The sequence below is a fragment of the Lynx canadensis genome, chromosome C2 (genome assembly GCF_007474595.2).
Source record: "Lynx canadensis isolate LIC74 chromosome C2, mLynCan4.pri.v2, whole genome shotgun sequence".
In the NCBI taxonomy this organism is placed as follows: Eukaryota; Metazoa; Chordata; class Mammalia; order Carnivora; family Felidae; genus Lynx; species Lynx canadensis.
In genome coordinates this window covers 6,696,221-6,712,881 of record NC_044311.2, presented here as the reverse complement: position 1 = coordinate 6,712,881, position 16,661 = coordinate 6,696,221, and the positions used below count along the sequence as shown (strand labels likewise).

Genomic DNA, 16,661 nt, shown 5'->3' with positions numbered 1-16,661 from the left:
CCAGATATAGATTTCTTCGTGAATAATTTCAAACACTCTTTCTCTCTCGCAGATACGAACAGGCATTACCGCTATTCTCTTTTTAATGTGATTGTTACTTTTATATAAGATACACAGGCTCATGATTTAAAAGGTCGCAGAGTTCTATAAAGATTCTAACAAAAAGTACAATATCATGCTCTTCTCTTTGCCCCTAATCCCGTATTTCCAGAGGCGAGTCCTCTCAGATGTTTTACCTCTTTATTCTGATACTTCCCTATCTCTAGTCATACACTCATACTGTATTTTTTATTCTTCCATTTTAGATGTTATCTGTTGGCTTTCTGTTATGGAAAAAAAAAAGAATTAGGTCCATGTACCCACACTCCTTTCCTCTCACACTTGTCTCCCTGCTTCAGTTATATTATCATTTTGGGTTAGGTAATCAGACAAGATGTACATCGACCGACTACAGACACGGTTATGTAACAGAATTGCTGAGCAAATGACATGACAGCTGTATCATGCAGTGTCCTTTGATGACATTTTCCTTTAGCACAACATTTTTGCTCTCTCCGGAGTCAATAAGGATTTCATTGCTTCATGTTCTATGTATTTATCACTACTTTGCTCCCAAGCTCTTCTCCGGGGGTTTAATCCTTGCCTCAATTTATTGGATCATGTCAGGTTACCCATCAGTTCCCATTTTTCTTGGGGAAGTCACTCCTGGAGCCCTCTAGCTTCCGCCTCAGTCCGGCCTAGGTGTTCTCGAACATGATATGCAGCTCTTGTCTGGAGATTTTTCCTTCCCCATTTTCTTTTGGATTCCGTTTGTCTCTCCCTTGCGTCCCCAGATCTTCCTCTTTATTGGTTGCTTTCTTGTTTGGATGGAGCATCCTATGGTAACTTTCTTAGATGGAAAGCACATTTTTGGAGACTTTGCATATCCATAATTGTCTTTATTTTACCCTCATCCTAACAGTTGAGCTTGGGAAGAAATTCTATATGAGAAATTATTCTCCTCAAAATTTTGAAGGCACTTGTTCCATTGTCTTGTACCCTGTAAGGTTGCCATTGAGAAATCTGATGATATTTTGATTCTTAATCCTTTGGATATGACCTGCGATTTTTCACTCCCTCAAAAGCAGTAGGGGTCTTCTGTCTGTGCACAATGTTCTGAAATTCACCTTTATTTCCAGCTCTCCTATTAACGTTTTACTTTCACTGTCATATTTTTATTTCCAAAAGTTCTGTTTTGTTCTTTGAATAGTCTTTATAGCCTTCTGTTCTTATTCTGCATATCCTGGATCTTCTTAACTCTCTAAAAAATATTAATAAGAATATTTCCCAACTTTTCTTCTGCTCCCTGCGTTGTCTTTTTAGCTTTCCTTTCTTTCCTGTTTGGTTGCTTTAGTCTGTGGTGTTAGAAGCATCCTTCCAATTCCTGATGCTCATTGGCTAGCGGTTCACATTAAAAGTACAGCATCTTGGGGCGCCTGGGTGGCTCGGTCGGTTAAGCGTCCGACTTCGGCTCAGGTCATGATCTCACGGTCCGTGAGTTCGAGCCCCGCATCAGGCTCTGTGCTGACAGCTCAGAGCCTGGAGCCTGTTTCAGATTCTGTGTCTCCCTCTCTCTCTGCCCCTCCCCTGTTCATGCTCTGTCTCTCTCTGTCTCAAAAATAAATAAACATTAAAAAAAAAGTACAGCATCTTCTTGGGCTATTAACCTGACTACAGGCTTCTAGAAACTAACTAAAAGCAGAAGGGAGTGGGTGGATGGGCAGGCTGAGTGCCTTTCAGTATATAAAGTTTCCTTTATACTCCTGTTTCAGCATGCAATCTCTCTCTCTCTGTCTCTCTCGTCCAACTCTTGAAAGAATGAACATCCAGTCTATTTCCACAGCAGGAGAGGAAGTTCCTCGCTGAATGGCTGCTTCTTGTAAAGCCTTTCAAACAGTATCCAGCTCTACCTGACACACTTTCCCCAAATCCCACTTTCAGAGATATTTAGTATCTCTAAGTCCTGAGCAGTCCTGCAGTGTGGGCTGGCTTGCTTCTGGGAACTCCCCACTTCCCGGCTCAGGTTTCAGCTTTCTTGGGTCTGCTTTGTCAATGACTACCCATCCACATGCTCCCTAGTTTCCAAAATGCTGTTGTTGTGTTCTCCATTATCTTTGTCCTCGTGGATTTATGCTTTAAAAAAAAATCCTTCCACCAACATTTAAGAAGGGTTTCAAAAAGGATAGAGGTAAATACATATGTTCGATCTGTCATATTTAATCAAGTCTTTCCATTTTTAACGCTGGTGTTTGTGTTTATGATTTTATAATTTAAAAAACTTACTGTACCCAAAATTACGTGTGCATCTGAATCCCTTTGGTCCTAGAGGGGTAATTCTCTCGGTCTAGCAGCACTAACATCAGCTGGGGATGTGTTAGAAATGCACATTCTTAGGCCCTACTCTTGACTGACTAAATATTCTTATATTTAGAATATTCTGAGGGCGGAACCCAGAATTCTGTTTGAACAAGCCTTCCAGGTGGTTCAGATACTTGCTAGAGATTGAAAATTACTGTCACAGGTTAATTGAGATATTCTAAACATTTGAGAAACACTACCTTACTCTCAACCTCAGCTCCAGATCTGTCTTCACCTCCAAACCCACAAAGTGCCCAGCAGACTAAAAGGACTGTTGGATATGACTTCCTCTGGCAAGACCCGTCTTCCAGAGAAAATTTTCATGGATTTAGATGCTTTTCTCTTCCATGACACCCAGCTGTTTCCTGCCTCTTGTGGCTCTTGGACTGGGATTCCTGAGTCCCGAAACATTTGCAGGCCAAGTGCGGTGGGAGAAGAAAACACAGCTGGAAGCAGAGAAGTTTGGAGAGGAGGGATGTAGCAGGACCTTATCCCTGTTCCACATGTCAGTCAACAGCAGGTTGGGAAAGGGGCCTCCAGGTTCCCTCTGGGCATCTCAGCGAAAAGGAGCGTCCTTGTTTTAGACCTTCTGGTGGTTCTGCACCTGCCGTTGCCCTCTGCCCACCTTCCGAGCTGAAGATGCTGCCAACCGTCTCAGCCACCTCAATCTGTCCCCACCCCACCCATCTGTGTGACTGCTCTGAGTTCCCCAGTCTGTGTCTCCCCTCCTTACCTTATCTACTTCCCTTTCCCAGCCTCGCTGATGATCTTTGCGTGTTTTCCTTTGGAGCCATTCCAGGAGCTCCCCTTTGAGCTCTCTCCATGGCATGGCTAACACTCCTTTCCACCTCTCCTCCCAGGTATGTCTTCACTGTCATTTATACCTTTGAAGCCTTGATAAAGATTCTGGCAAGAGGATTTTGTCTAAATGAGTTTGCTTACCTGCGAGATCCTTGGAACTGGTTGGATTTTAGCGTCATTACCCTGGCGTGAGTATTTCTCCGTGCTGATGTTTATGTTTGCATGGGGCTTCTGGGTGGCTTGCACTCTGGGGATGTTTCTTCACCTCTGTCCAGCTTCGTCATTTGGAACTTCACAGCCTGGGGTTTCCTTGCCACTAAATGTTGCTTTGGGGGTCACTTTCCAGGGTTAGTCCCATACCTTCGGGGAGAAGTCAGAGACCTCAACTCTGAGCTGATAAATGGCCTATCAAAGTGAGTAGACACGGTTCAGCCTTGCACCTACCTGACCTGAAGATGTTTGCCTGAGTGGGTGGAGAAGATGCGTGTCTGAGGAGACCGGCTGGCCAAGCCCACATGCTTGACTATTCATCCATGCATGTAGTACCCAGAATGTTCTAGATCATAATGCATCTTCTCACAGGGGCCATTCTAAATGATATTGCAATAATTAAATCTGTGTCTCAGTCTATAGGTGGACGTGCCATTAGATTTTGTGTCTATTCTGGGTCCCACTGAGGCTCTCGTTACCCCAAATTGTCCTTATTTATGCTGCATGCATTCCCAGGACCCTGTCCTTGAAGGTACTGACCGACTTCTGGTCCCACAGATACATTGGCGAAGCGATAGATCTCCGAGGGATATCAGGCCTGCGGACATTCAGAGTTCTTAGAGCCTTAAAGACAGTTTCTGTGATCCCGGGTGAGCAGCTTTGACCACCACATGTATTCATAGAGCATATGCTGGTTTCCACAGCCTGACGTCCGTCTTTGATTTTTGTAAGAGCCCTATAAAGTACCGGGGCATGAACTGTTGTCCCCCTGTAAAAGACAAAGGAACTGAGGCCCAGAGAGTAGAAAACACAATCCGAAGTCCTCATCACTATTAAGAGGCAAAATGTGACCTGGAGACCTGATGTCCCAATTCCTAGGCCAATGCTCTGTGCACAGTACCTGACGGACTCACCATCGACAAATGACAAGGTCATGTCCTCATTTTGTGTTCCTGTTGTGGGCTTCAGACAAGCCTCCAGTTGGAGGTCCTCATTTACATCCTAAACCAAAGGTGTAAACTTGGAAATAGGGAGGAAGGGAGCAGGCAGTCCTAGGCTCTAGTGGGTGTGTTTGCCATTTCCGTATACCTGAAAGCTTGAGCGACAGGCCTGTCTTGGGGCCCACAGAGAGAAAAGGATTGGGCAATTCTTGATCACAGAGAATTCAGAAACAAAAGTAGTTCACAACGCTTGTCTCCTTTGGCCTTCAAACCTCTGTTGTCACCAGTATCTCAGGGATGTGCCTCATCGTCCGCTGAGTTGGTGGAAAGGATAGTGAGTCCAGAAACCAGGCAAAGCTTAAGACAGCTTCCACCTTGTGGCCTGTTGGATTATCTCCCTTCCCTCACCCCTGAGAATCCATGCTCTTATCTGGAAAACAGAAACGCTCAAACTATGGGTGAAGTCCTTTCTACCATTCTCTGTCCGGCTCTGCAGGGAAGGATCGGAAAGTCTTTGCCAACTTCTGCTGGATAAGCTTCCTCACTTAGTGCTGCCACTTAGTGTCTCTCTCACCTAGTCTTAGCCAGGAAAACCCTGAGTGTTGTTTACAAGACCTGTCCTGTCCACACTCCACCTCCTGTCTCACCTCTCTCCTATATCCACCTTGCATCATGTTCTAGAATCCACCTGTGGTTCCATAAATGCTCCCTGCCTTTGCTCATCTCCCAGCTCTTGGCCATGCTGCTCCTCTACCAAGAGAGCCCTTCCCCTCTTCACTCAACTAATATTCCTTCCTCGGGGCTCTGCCAAGATTTGACTTTCTCAAGGAAACTCTCTAGTCTCCCTCAACTTCCCCACACTCCATATCATCCCAACCCATCCCCACCCCAGGCTTCAGGTAGGGGTTGCCTCTGTGTGTGCCCACCTGCTCGATAATGCTATGGCACTTCCCCTCAGTTGTCAGACAACCCCACCACATGCCAGTGCCTTAGCCCCTCCTCAGCTCCTACCCCAGGGGCCAACACAGGTAGCGCTCAATGGGTTATTTGTTAACCAAAATGACAAGACAAGCATCAGTCCCAGACTTCGCCCCTCCTCAGAGTTCTTTCTGCTACCTGTGAAGCTACTCTCTCAAAGAAGCTGATTTCATTTGCCATGGCCACAAATCCTCCCTCCTGAACCTTTACTGCCAGCTGTGCTTGTCCCTGAGGCAGCTCCTTCTGATTAGGTTTTCCCTTTCTCTCTCTGTCTCCGCCATCTCTCTCTCAACACACACACAAAGGTCCGTGTGCCCCCAGCCTCAAGCTGCCTCCCAGAAATGAAGTGAGTATAGAAAAACAGATGTCAAATTATTAGAGTCAAATTAGAAGCCTCATGTCTAGTCTAGTGCCTGAAACATAGCAGGTATTCAACAATTATTTTTAAAATTGAATTTCTACTGTCAGAAGTGTATTATATTAGCCTTATGATGATAAGAAATATATCACTTGGGTCTCAGTTGTCTCATCTTTACAATGGGACAATAATCTCTGCCTCTGTCTCAGGGCTATTGCGAGGCTTAGATGAGGAGCCGGGCTTGGAACTGCCCCAGGGTTTGTAAAGTACCTCACACTTATACATCGTGAAAGGACAGGATGGTTAAGACGCAGACATGCCAGTGTTCTGTGTGTGTGGTACGTCATCCACGTGCAAGTGTTGCTATCATCTTCCCACAGGGCTGAAGGTCATTGTGGGAGCCCTGATCCACTCGGTGAAGAAACTGGCGGATGTGACCATCCTCACCGTCTTCTGCTTGAGTGTCTTTGCCTTGGTGGGCCTGCAGCTCTTCAAGGGCAACCTCAAGAACAAATGTGTCAAGAATTGTACCGCTCTCAATGAGACAGGCAATTATTCCTCTTATGGAAAACATGAGTGGAACTTCTGCCAAGAGGATGAAGGTCTGGTTGGCAAGGGGGGTGAAGCCCCTGCATACCTACATAGAAATATATTTTTGACTCCTCTTTCCTGCTTAAATGGTTCTCTTGAGCTATATTTTACTTTGGGGTCCCCATTTTCTGTTGCCCATGCCCTATTTACAAGGAAAGGAGCTATGAACCTGGGCACAAGTCATTCTGCTGGGGGAGGCTCAGACTGAAGTCACTGCTCCGCTTTTCTCTTCCAAGATGGGACTTTTCTCCTTCCGAATGTCCCAGTGTGCCCACTGAAAGCACATAGCCAAGGGAATGCATCTTGCTCAGGCAGAAGATTTGAGAAGTGTTGCCTTTACCACACAAGGCTTGAGCTAGAGGGTTCAGAAGCATATGCAAGGCTTTCATTTCTTCCTTTCTTCTGCAGATTTCTACTACAATAAGCCAGGCACTTCAGATCCCTTACTGTGTGGCAATGGATCTGATGCAGGGTGAGTGCCCAACCCATGACAAAGCACCAATGCCCAGAAGTCCTTCCTCCTTGTCATCATCATTTTCTAGACAGGGACTGGTCTTCAGATCCCAAGGAAGGTGTAGAAATGAATAAGTCATGGCTTTTGTCATCCCAGGCTCAGGGGGAGGGAGTGTATGAGTTAGCTTTTGCCATGTAACAAATAGCCCCAAGATTTCTGTGGCTTAAAACACCAGCTCAGGATTCTGCACATCAGCATGTTGAGCTGAGATCAGCCTGGTGTTTTGGCATTGACTGAGTTTAATCATACATCTGCAAATAATGGACAGATTAGCAGGGGGCCAGCAAATCTAGCTGGTCTCAGCTGGGGTGGCTTCTCTGTTCCATGTGGTCTTATACCCCAGCATGGTCTTATTCTCATGGCAGAGGCAGAGTGCCAAGAGAAAGAGGGGAAGTATGCAAGGTTTCTTGGGACCTAGGTTTAGAAGAGGCACAGTGTCACTTCTACTGCATTCTGTTGGCCAAAGCAAGTCACTGCCCAGTGCAAATCCAAGCGCTGGGGAGATAAACTGTACCTCTTGATCAGAGGAGCTGCAGCATCCTATTGCAAAGAGATACAGATACGGGCAGGGAAATCGGCGTGGCCATTTTGGTAATCTACCCCAGGAAGAAACTAATACTCATTAAATATGTTTTGTGTCAAATGTTTTACGTTTAATCATCACAACTCCATCACATGGGTTTCATTATCCACACATGACAGAGGAAGAAACCTGTGTATGACACTTAGCCATTTCAAATTCTTACAGAGGCCAGATACATGACAACAAATGAGAGGATTAGGCTGGGTAGGAACCGAGCGATGACAGTTTGTGCCCCATCCAAAAGGGCCAGCCACCACCCAGTCCGGCTTTGGGTTGCCACGTGGAAATGTTGGTCCATTGCTTCTAGCTCTTCTAACTTTTAAAAGAGAGATAAAGAATTTAGATTTTTATGTGAAATCTCCCAACTACAAACATTGGCTACCAATTCCAAAAAATGTCTACATATTGTGGGCCAAACAAAATATTTCTGCAAGCCAAATTCAGCCTGCAAGCTGCCAGTTTGTGAGCTCTGATGCATATACATAAGGATGCTACCCTGTGAAGAAGCAGTACTGTGCTAGAGACTCCATGGGCCGGGGAAACACAGTGAGGTGATGGTGGGAGGCAGGGCAGGAGGCCAGGGCAGATTTCCTAGAGGTGGTGGTCGAGGGGAGCATTGAAGGGCAGGCAGGGTGTCTCCAGTTTGGTTGAACAAGAGATGGTTTGGATGGAGGCCATTCCAGGTGGCAGAACAGAATGTGAGACAAAGCAAGGGGCACGGGGTTCCCTCAAGCTTGCCTGATGCTTTGACCACTGGAGCGGGCATGAGCAGAAAGTGTTCAGGCCACAGATCAGCAAGGCTCATCTTTCCCATCTCCACAGCTGGGGATCCGAAGCCCTGAGCCCAAATGACCTCACTCCCTGAAGGGCTAACAACTCCATATTGCCCATGTGGAGCTGAGGGAGACCTATATAGAGCTTTGCCTTGATCTGCTCACTAGAAAAACAATCTCAGGGGCGCCTGGGTGGCTTGGTCGGTTAAGCGTCCGACTTCGGCTCAGGTCACGATCTCGCGGTCGGTGGGTTCGAGCCCCGCGTCGGGCTCCGTGCTTGACAACTCAGAGCCTGGAGCCTGTTTCAGATTCTGTGTCTCCCTCTCTCTGTGACCCTCCCCCGTTCATGCTCTGTCTCTCTCTGTCTCAAAAATAAATAGACATTAAAAAAAAAATTAAAAAAAAAAAAAGAAAAACAATCTCAGATAGAGCTGAAGGATGGAGGTGGAGAATTTGATCAACATCAGCTCCTTGGCCTCTTTCTTCACAAATGCACTTGGCATTTGGTTCTTTGGCTCAGGGATGGGGTTGCTCTGATATCATTTGCCTTTGGCTTAAATCTAAACTGAAGGCCCCCTCAATTCCTTTTCTTGTCTGGATAATGGCATTTCTCATGGCGATGGCTCCAGAGTAGCCCAAGCTACTGTGGTAAAGTTATGGGGTTCATCCATAGCCCCCCAACCCAGCTCCAAAAAAGGCCAGATGTCCTGCTGGGCAGGTCCTGGCCAGGAGATAAAGGGGTGGATAGGGCTGGGAAGGCAAGAGAGGCCCGTTCAGGATGATGGGTGGAGTGAGACTTGAACAGCATCCTGTGACAACAGAACCTATGTCCTGTGCTGGGTCACAGAGAAGCCAGAGCCCCGAGCAAAGGCCCGCACTGACCAGTGGCACTGTTCTCAAAGTGGAGACCAAGTACTAGGAAACACTTCATGATTTCCAGGATTCTTTCACATATGTTCTTCTAGTCCATTCTTCTGGTCAGTGCAGGTTAAAAATAACAGGAATTTTCATCTTCATTTTATATACAATATTTACGATGAAGGCACCATGCAAGAACCTTTGTACTGTGGGCTCACTTAATTCTCAGAGCAATTCGTTGTTGATGTGTAACAGCTGTAGTGGGGTTTAACGGAAGACATAGACATACGGCTACCCTTGGAGTTAACAAGCAGACCTACAGATAACAGGTTGATTAGCTCCTCAGAGGGCAAAACAAAAGACTGTCTGTCTTTAAATGTGGGCCTATAGAGTCCAGGAACTCGCAAATCTCCAACCAAGATTGAAGATAGAGTTGGGATTAATCATAGTCAAGTTGCTGGGACCCTAATCAACTGTATGGGTCCCAGGATTATGTGTTTGCATGGATGTCTGGGATAAGGACAGCCCCTGAGACTGGTGTTGGTGGAGGCATGCTGGAGCAATAGAATCCCAAACTCCAAACAAGGAATTACTGTTTTCTCAGCAGAGTCATCCCACTGGGGTGGGTGAGAGCACCTCACATGCCTTGAGCTTAGACAGACTTCTTTACATCAACTTACTCCCTTATCGTGAGAGAGTAAAGAGTCAGTCCATCACTGCCCCCCTCAGTACTCACGTGGTTATCTTCAATTTGGCCTTCCTTCATCAGTCAGTCTTCATAGGCTACTTGACAGATATACTCCTCCTTTTAAATAAATACACTGGCATCTATATGGTTTCAGGCAGCTGACTTCCTTTTTCTGAACCTCAGCTTCCACATCTGTAAGAAAGGATTGTTAAGGTAATTAAATTATAGCATTTGTAATGCACTTAGGAGAGAGAGGGGCACATAGTAAGTGCTCAGTAAGTGGAAAGTATCGTTTTCATTATTACGTATAATTGGGGAGTGAGCTTGACTCCCCAGTGTGAGTCCTTTGACGGACAGGTTGGCAGGTGATGCCAGACGGCTCAGGTCTTAAGTCTGCATTATTGTACTGACTCTCCCTCCCCTGGTATGAACTTGCAGGGAGTTAGCCACCTTATGGGATCATGTCGAGGCAGTCAGCTGGCCTTCCCCGGCCGTACCCCTCTGCATGAAACTCTGAAGTGAAAGTATTACCATCCCCATTTAAATGTGCAAGAGAAACTGAGCCTTAAGTAGATCAAGGTCATCCAACTGATCAGAGGGAGGCCAGGTCTTGAGTTCCAATCTTTGACTTCAACGCCTATGGTCTTCCTACAGCCCAGGGCTGCCTTGCCCCCAGTAAACAGAGGGGCTGTGCAATTGATGACCTTCTCTATTCTTGCTGCAGCCATTGCCCTGAAGGTTATTTCTGTCTTAAAACATCTGACAACCCAGATTTTAACTACACCAGCTTCGACTCCTTTGCTTGGGCTTTCCTGTCACTGTTCCGCCTCATGACACAGGATTCCTGGGAACGCCTCTACCAGCAGGTATTGAGCTGCATGCCCCCCTACGGACTTGGTTGGAGGCCGGGGAGTCAGATGCATGCCTACATATTTCTTGGAAGAGTCTGGCAATGTCAGGGGCCCATGTACTCTGGATACAGATCTCTCTTCTTTCTCTTGAATCTGCAGACGCTGAGGGCTTCTGGGAAAATGTATATGGTCTTTTTCGTGCTGGTCATCTTTCTGGGGTCTTTCTACCTGGTCAACTTGATCTTGGCTGTGGTCACCATGGCATATGAGGAGCAGAACCAGGCCACCATTGATGAAATTGAAGCCAAGGAGAAAAAGTTCCAGGAGGCCCTCGAGATGCTCCGGAAGGAGCAGGAGGTCTGTGAGGGGTGGACGCTTTGTGAAATCTGCTGCAGGCTGAACGTTCTTGGGGAGAGGTCTGGAGAAGCCACTTACATTAAGGTTGTAAGAACTGTAAGAACGATTTATTGTACCTCAAGCACCATCTTAGGTCAGGTTTTCTCAAAAAGGGAACTTGAATCAAGATCTTGTGCAAGTGATTTATTGAGGGGTGCCCTCAGGAAAAGGAGAAAGAAGGAAGCAGGACAGGAGATGAATTAAACTAGAAAGTGGCCTCAGTTAGAGACCACCTTCAGCCTGATCCCATGCAGAGTTCTGGGGCATGACTAGTACCACAACGTTAGCCTCTCTTGAGACAAGGGGGCTGGCATTTTACACCCCTATGCCCACCCCCAGCCAAATGTACGATGAAAGGAAATATTCTGCAGGATGCTGTAGCTGTGATCCATTAACAGCTAACACTCAAGCTGCTGAAGATGAGTGTACTGACCTGGTAAAAGGGATTTGGGCAGGGAATCAGCAGGACACATTACACGGTGTAAACGAAAGAGATGACCCAGAGGTGGCCCTTCCTGCCATGCCTCAATCCCACCACCACCCAGGTCCTAATCCTGACCCTCTCTGTCCTAGATGCCCTCACCTCCGTGACATCCCACGACTGAGGGGCACATTTACGCAAAGCTCAAGCACATATTGTTGGCTGCAGCTGCTGTTCTCTCTCTTCAGGTGCTGGCAGCACTGGGGATTGACACAGCTTCTCTCCATTCCCACAATGGGTCACCTTTAGCCTCCAAAACTGCCAGTGAGAGAATGCCCAGGATGAAGCCGAGGGTGTCAGAGGGCTCCACAGATGACAGCAAATCACCCCAATCTGATCCTTACAACCAACGCAGGATGGTAAGGAGCTCAAGTTTGTGTTCTAAAGATTACCCGCCTTTGCAGCCGCCATGGACAATAGGTTGGATTGGGAAGAGGTTTGTAGCAGGCAGACAGCAGGAGGCTCAAGATGGGGAGGATGTTTTAGTAATCCAGACAGCACATCGACCCCCCCCCACCACACGGTGGCCTAAACTAAGAGAGGGGCATCGTGGATACGGAAAAGGGGTGGATTCTGACTTTTACTGGGGGTAGGGGACAATGAGACTGGGACTGTGGAATGTGGAAAAAGGAGAGAGGAGTCCAAAATGACTCCCAGTTTTCAGAATTGGGCAATCAGATGGGTGTGATTCTAAGGGAGAAGCACCGGAGGAAGAAACCAGGTTTGTAGGGAAAGTGGTGAGCCCATATTGGACATGCTGACCTTGAGGTGTCCATGGACCTGTGGACAGCAAGTGTTAGCTTCCTTCTAACACTCTGATCTGCAATTCTGTTTGTGGTGCTGAAATCATTTACAAGCTTCTTTCTGACTTTTTGCCTCAGCCCCCACAACCCAGACTCTCACCTGTTGCTGGCAAAGAAGATGACAGCCCCCATCTCTGAGATACAGTCCAGCCTCGGAATAACTTCAGAACCTCACTAGACCCTGTAACAATTCTGTCCACCACCCAAATCTTCTGCATCCCACTCCAAGATTCCCTAGCCTCACCAAGTTTCCTCCCATCACCTCTCTCTCCCTTGGAAGTCCTGTGTATGGCAAACACATCCTTTCCAGATTAAGAGATCATAATCCCTTTGTGAAAGAGCAGTTCCCACACTAATAGTATGGAAGAGGGGATCAACTGGCTATTTGTCAGGCCTCCTGTCCCTCAGTTCCCTCTCAGTCTCTTTTCATATGCTCATCTGAAGGACATTCTACTTTTTATAATACTGTCTCTATAATCCCCAGACTTATGTGTGCATATATGTACACAGATATACTCACATGCACACTGGCCTCAGTGATATCCACACTTCCTCATTGATCAGATTCTGTGCCCTTCCCTTCCTTGTTCTGCCTGTTTTGAGCAGCACCTGGCATGCACGGGGTACAATTCAGAAGACATTTCAAAGGGGATTTCACTAGGGCTCTGACAATCACAGGACAGACTGAATCATAGCCTCCATGGAAATGTCGATGATACCGCGAATCGGGCTTTAACTCCCCTCATACAGTCAGCCTCACATAAATTAGCACCTGGCTGTCCAATAATTGGACACAAACACACCAGATGGACATGTGTGCTCATCTCTCCAGCTAGGTTTACCTTCAAATGGGCAAAAGAGGAACTGTGTCTTGTTAATTCAACAATACTAGGTGCATGATGTGCACCTAGAGATGACTGATGGTCCATTTCCCAAGGACTTCCATTTGGTGGAGGAGGCAGATATGTAAACAACTGTGTGCTATATACTATATTAGGGAAACATACATGGTGTTTTGGGAATAGAAGAGGAAGCATCCACGCTTATGGGAGTGGAGGTGTATCAAGAAAGACTTCACGGAGGAGGAGATCATTGAGATGAATAGTAAATAGTGAGTAGGGATTCCTCTAATAACTGAGGACTGCAGGGGAGGGGGGGAGGAGTATTTTCCAGGCCTCAAATAGAACGTATATGTGCCAAAGCAGGGAAGCACCCTTTGGGTACCTCTTTAATGCTAACTAAAGGATTGAAATTCATTCAAGAGGGCATCCCCTTCCTCTTTTCCCAGGTGCGTTCCTGTGGTAAACAGACCATCAGCAGTGTTTATATAAAGTCATTTTCCAAACAGCAGCAATGGGTGAGAGGTTAGGGGTAGCAAACAACAAGAGACACAGCAGAGGTTTCAGGGAACCCCCAAGACACAAGTTGGCCTGCTTGGATGATGCATTTTAAGACAAGTCTAGCACTTAGATTCAGAAGTCATTGGCCACCATTGGTCAAACAGGTTAATTCTGAAATATTAATTGGTGGCCAGGGAAGCACCACCTGTCAAACATGGGACCAAAATTTTCTTCTTAGTTTGTTTCATTTGTTTGCTTACTGCCCACCTGCAAATAACTCAGCCATCCCATTTTTAATAAGAATTTGCCAATTCTACTCCTTTACTTCAAAAGTGGGAAGGATTCGTGGGGTTTTATGAGTTTCATAATCCTTGGACATATATTCTAGGCAAAGAATGCTCTGTTTATGATACCAGGATTGCAATGATAGTTGCTGAACAGTGTCGGGCTCCAAATAATCCAAAAAGGAAACTTCAGTTCTGCGGGATAGGGGGATAAGTAAGGAGGACTCTAATTGACAAAATGTCCCAACTTTAGTAGTTTAGTAAATAAGAGGAATTAAGGAAGGGGGAACATTCAGCAGTATGACAAAGTTTGGTAGCAACTCAGCGTGTAGATGTCTAGAAATAGTTCATATGGCTTAGAATAGAACTGATAACTTGTTATGGTCAGGCTCCCACAGTGGTCATGGGCACTGGCCAACCCAGCATACTCACCCTCCAGGGGCTCTAGGCCTGTGAATTAGCTCCTTTTCTCTGGCAACTGTAAGCCTCGTCGTTCCCTCAGTGGAAGATTTTGATGGGAAATGTTTATTGATCTGGAGGCATGGCATTATTCTTCCAGGAAATTAGGCTGCAACTCTCCCTTCAATCTCCCCATTGTTGACTATTCAAAGTTTGCCTCAAGGGATCTTGGAAGCTCATTACATTACAAAGCTCTTGTCTCCTCCTGCACCACACAAACTCTCACATTTGTATAGGCTGGATCTAATGAATTGCAGAACCTAATTTTCAGACAATAAAGTGCACTTGTTCATTCAACAAACCGTTTACCGAGCTTGTTCCAATACTGGTGTGCATAATAGTCTCCTTAGGTCACAGCTTTACTTGTGGAGCAGGGAATTTAAGACAGTTTTGTCCAGTCCTATGGGCTAAGGCTGTAAATAGCTGACTCGTCTGGGTGACAAGATTGTCTTCTGACATCCTTGGCCATCGTGACCTACTTGCTGATCTTAAGCACTCTGTAATCACTCTTGGCCTTTTCCCAGGCCATGTCAAAAATATTCTTTTCTCCTGTTCTCTTCCCATGTTTACCTAGAATACCCCTTGAATGTATGTCTTAAATTTTTTTCTGGAAGTTCATGAGAATAAGGGCAGGGGGGCAGGGAAATAGGAATGGGTGGAGGAAGTGTTGAGCTCCAGATATGCCTGCAGGATGAGCTTCCAGTCTGCCTTTTTTCCTGGTCCTTTGGGGCAATGCCCAGTCTTTCCTAGGTCTCACCTCTGGGAGGCGCCGGGCTAGCCACGGCAGTGTGTTCCATTTCCGGGCCCCTTGCCTGGACGCCTCATTCCCTGATGGGGCCACAGATGATGGAGTCTTTCCTGGAGACCGTGACAGCCGTCGGGGCTCCCTGCTGCTGGGTGGGGGTGCCGGCCAGCAAGGCCCCCTCCCTAGGAGTCCGCTGCCTCAGCCCTCCAACCCTGGCTCAGGACTTGGAGAAGACGGACACTCCACATTGCCCACTGGTGAGCTTGCTCCTGGAGGCATCGAAGTCTCGGTAAGTTCGTCAATGCTCCAGATCTCTTGAGCTGCCCTCCAGGTGAGGGCCAACAAACACTGAGTGCCACCCATGGAAGGCTCCTTTAGACAACATTGTGTCCAACATTTCCCCTCTATCCCCATTTTACAGACAGGGCAGGTGAGAGTCAGAGATACTGGATTTACCTGAGGTCAAACTGGTTTTCTGGTTTCCTCTGCAGTACAATAATACAAATTATTTTCCAGCTGATCCTTTTATTTTTTTTCTGTGTTCCTCTGTCTCCACTCACTATTACTGCTTTAGAGACAGGCCTGCCTGGTTCCTGGATGAGTATGAGAAAAAGGGAAGGTTCTTCTCTTTCTGCTTGTAGCTCTGTGCAAACTATGCTGGGTTTGGCCCATGGGACCCAGAGAAATCCTGGGAGGTGCCCTGGATAGATATTAGCAGAAGCAAAGTATCCCTTGCTTTACTCAGAGAAGCAATAACTTGCCAAAATGTACAAATTAGGCAACAGTGACTAACTGGTGTGCACTCTTCATAGAATAATCACAGAGTGCAATGGAAAACCAGGGACTCCTCATTGGATTGAGAGCTGTGATTTAATTTGAGCTCTCCCTTTAGTTTCAGTAATGATGCTTCCAGTGTTTTTCATTTGCCCTCTCTGGCTAGCCAGGGACCCAGAGCAGTTCTCAAACAGACTTGTAGACTAACCAGGATATGGCTCTCCTGACTTGGATAAGTCCTACAGGGTTACCTTAGCTCCATCTCTGATTGGATGCCATGTGATCCCAGCAAGAAACAGATACCACTCCAGTGGGCAATTGGGGGAGAGGTATGCACTGGGCTTTGAGCTAAGAAGGGACAGTGAGGCACTTAGAGATGAGCAATGGTGGGAAGCTGTTATATGCTTAGGCTGAAGTGGTGAGGGGAAGGACCAGAACCAGAACCCAGTGAGAACTGGGTGGTCCCACAGAACTTGTGATCCAGGGGGGAGGTCAGTCACAGCGCTGCAGGGAATAAGCCAGGCGATAGTCCCTCTCCTTCCAGACTCTGATCTTCTGTCTGTGTCTCCCATTGGCCAAGCCTGACCAGAACGAGAGAGTACAGACCACCTTCCCCAGGCACAGGGCGGGGTAGAGAAGGTGGAGAGTGGGTCTCCAAGAGCCAACAAAGAGTCATCAACAGAGTCCAAAAGTCAAAGCCAACCTGCAGACCTCTCTTGGAGTTGCTTTAACACTCCAGAAAATACCTCATTCAGGAATTTCTCCCTAGATTATCACCTCCATAGATATTCTGACTTTGATTCATTTTAGTTAAGTTATTCAGCTAGTGTAAGATT

General features: G+C 46.7%; 1 protein-coding gene across 3 annotated transcripts in view; it reads left to right on the top strand.

Annotated features, from left to right (window-relative positions):
• SCN10A (sodium voltage-gated channel alpha subunit 10) overlaps positions 1 to 16,661 on the top strand; it is a 94,055-nt gene that overhangs the window by 22,282 nt on the left and 55,112 nt on the right. For 2 of the 3 annotated variants that reach the window (XM_032594806.1, XM_032594805.1), the window contains exons 4-11: positions 3,258 to 3,386; positions 3,967 to 4,058; positions 6,066 to 6,257; positions 6,682 to 6,748; positions 10,417 to 10,558; positions 10,703 to 10,900; positions 11,609 to 11,779; positions 15,047 to 15,340. In XM_032594806.1, the coding sequence (XP_032450697.1) occupies positions 3,258 to 3,386; positions 3,967 to 4,058; positions 6,066 to 6,257; positions 6,682 to 6,748; positions 10,417 to 10,558; positions 10,703 to 10,900; positions 11,609 to 11,779; positions 15,047 to 15,340 (1,285 nt within the window). The remainder of the gene's footprint in view (positions 1 to 3,257; positions 3,387 to 3,966; positions 4,059 to 6,065; positions 6,258 to 6,681; positions 6,749 to 10,416; positions 10,559 to 10,702; positions 10,901 to 11,608; positions 11,780 to 15,046; positions 15,341 to 16,661) is intronic. The other variant, XM_032594807.1, reaches the window with a different exon arrangement.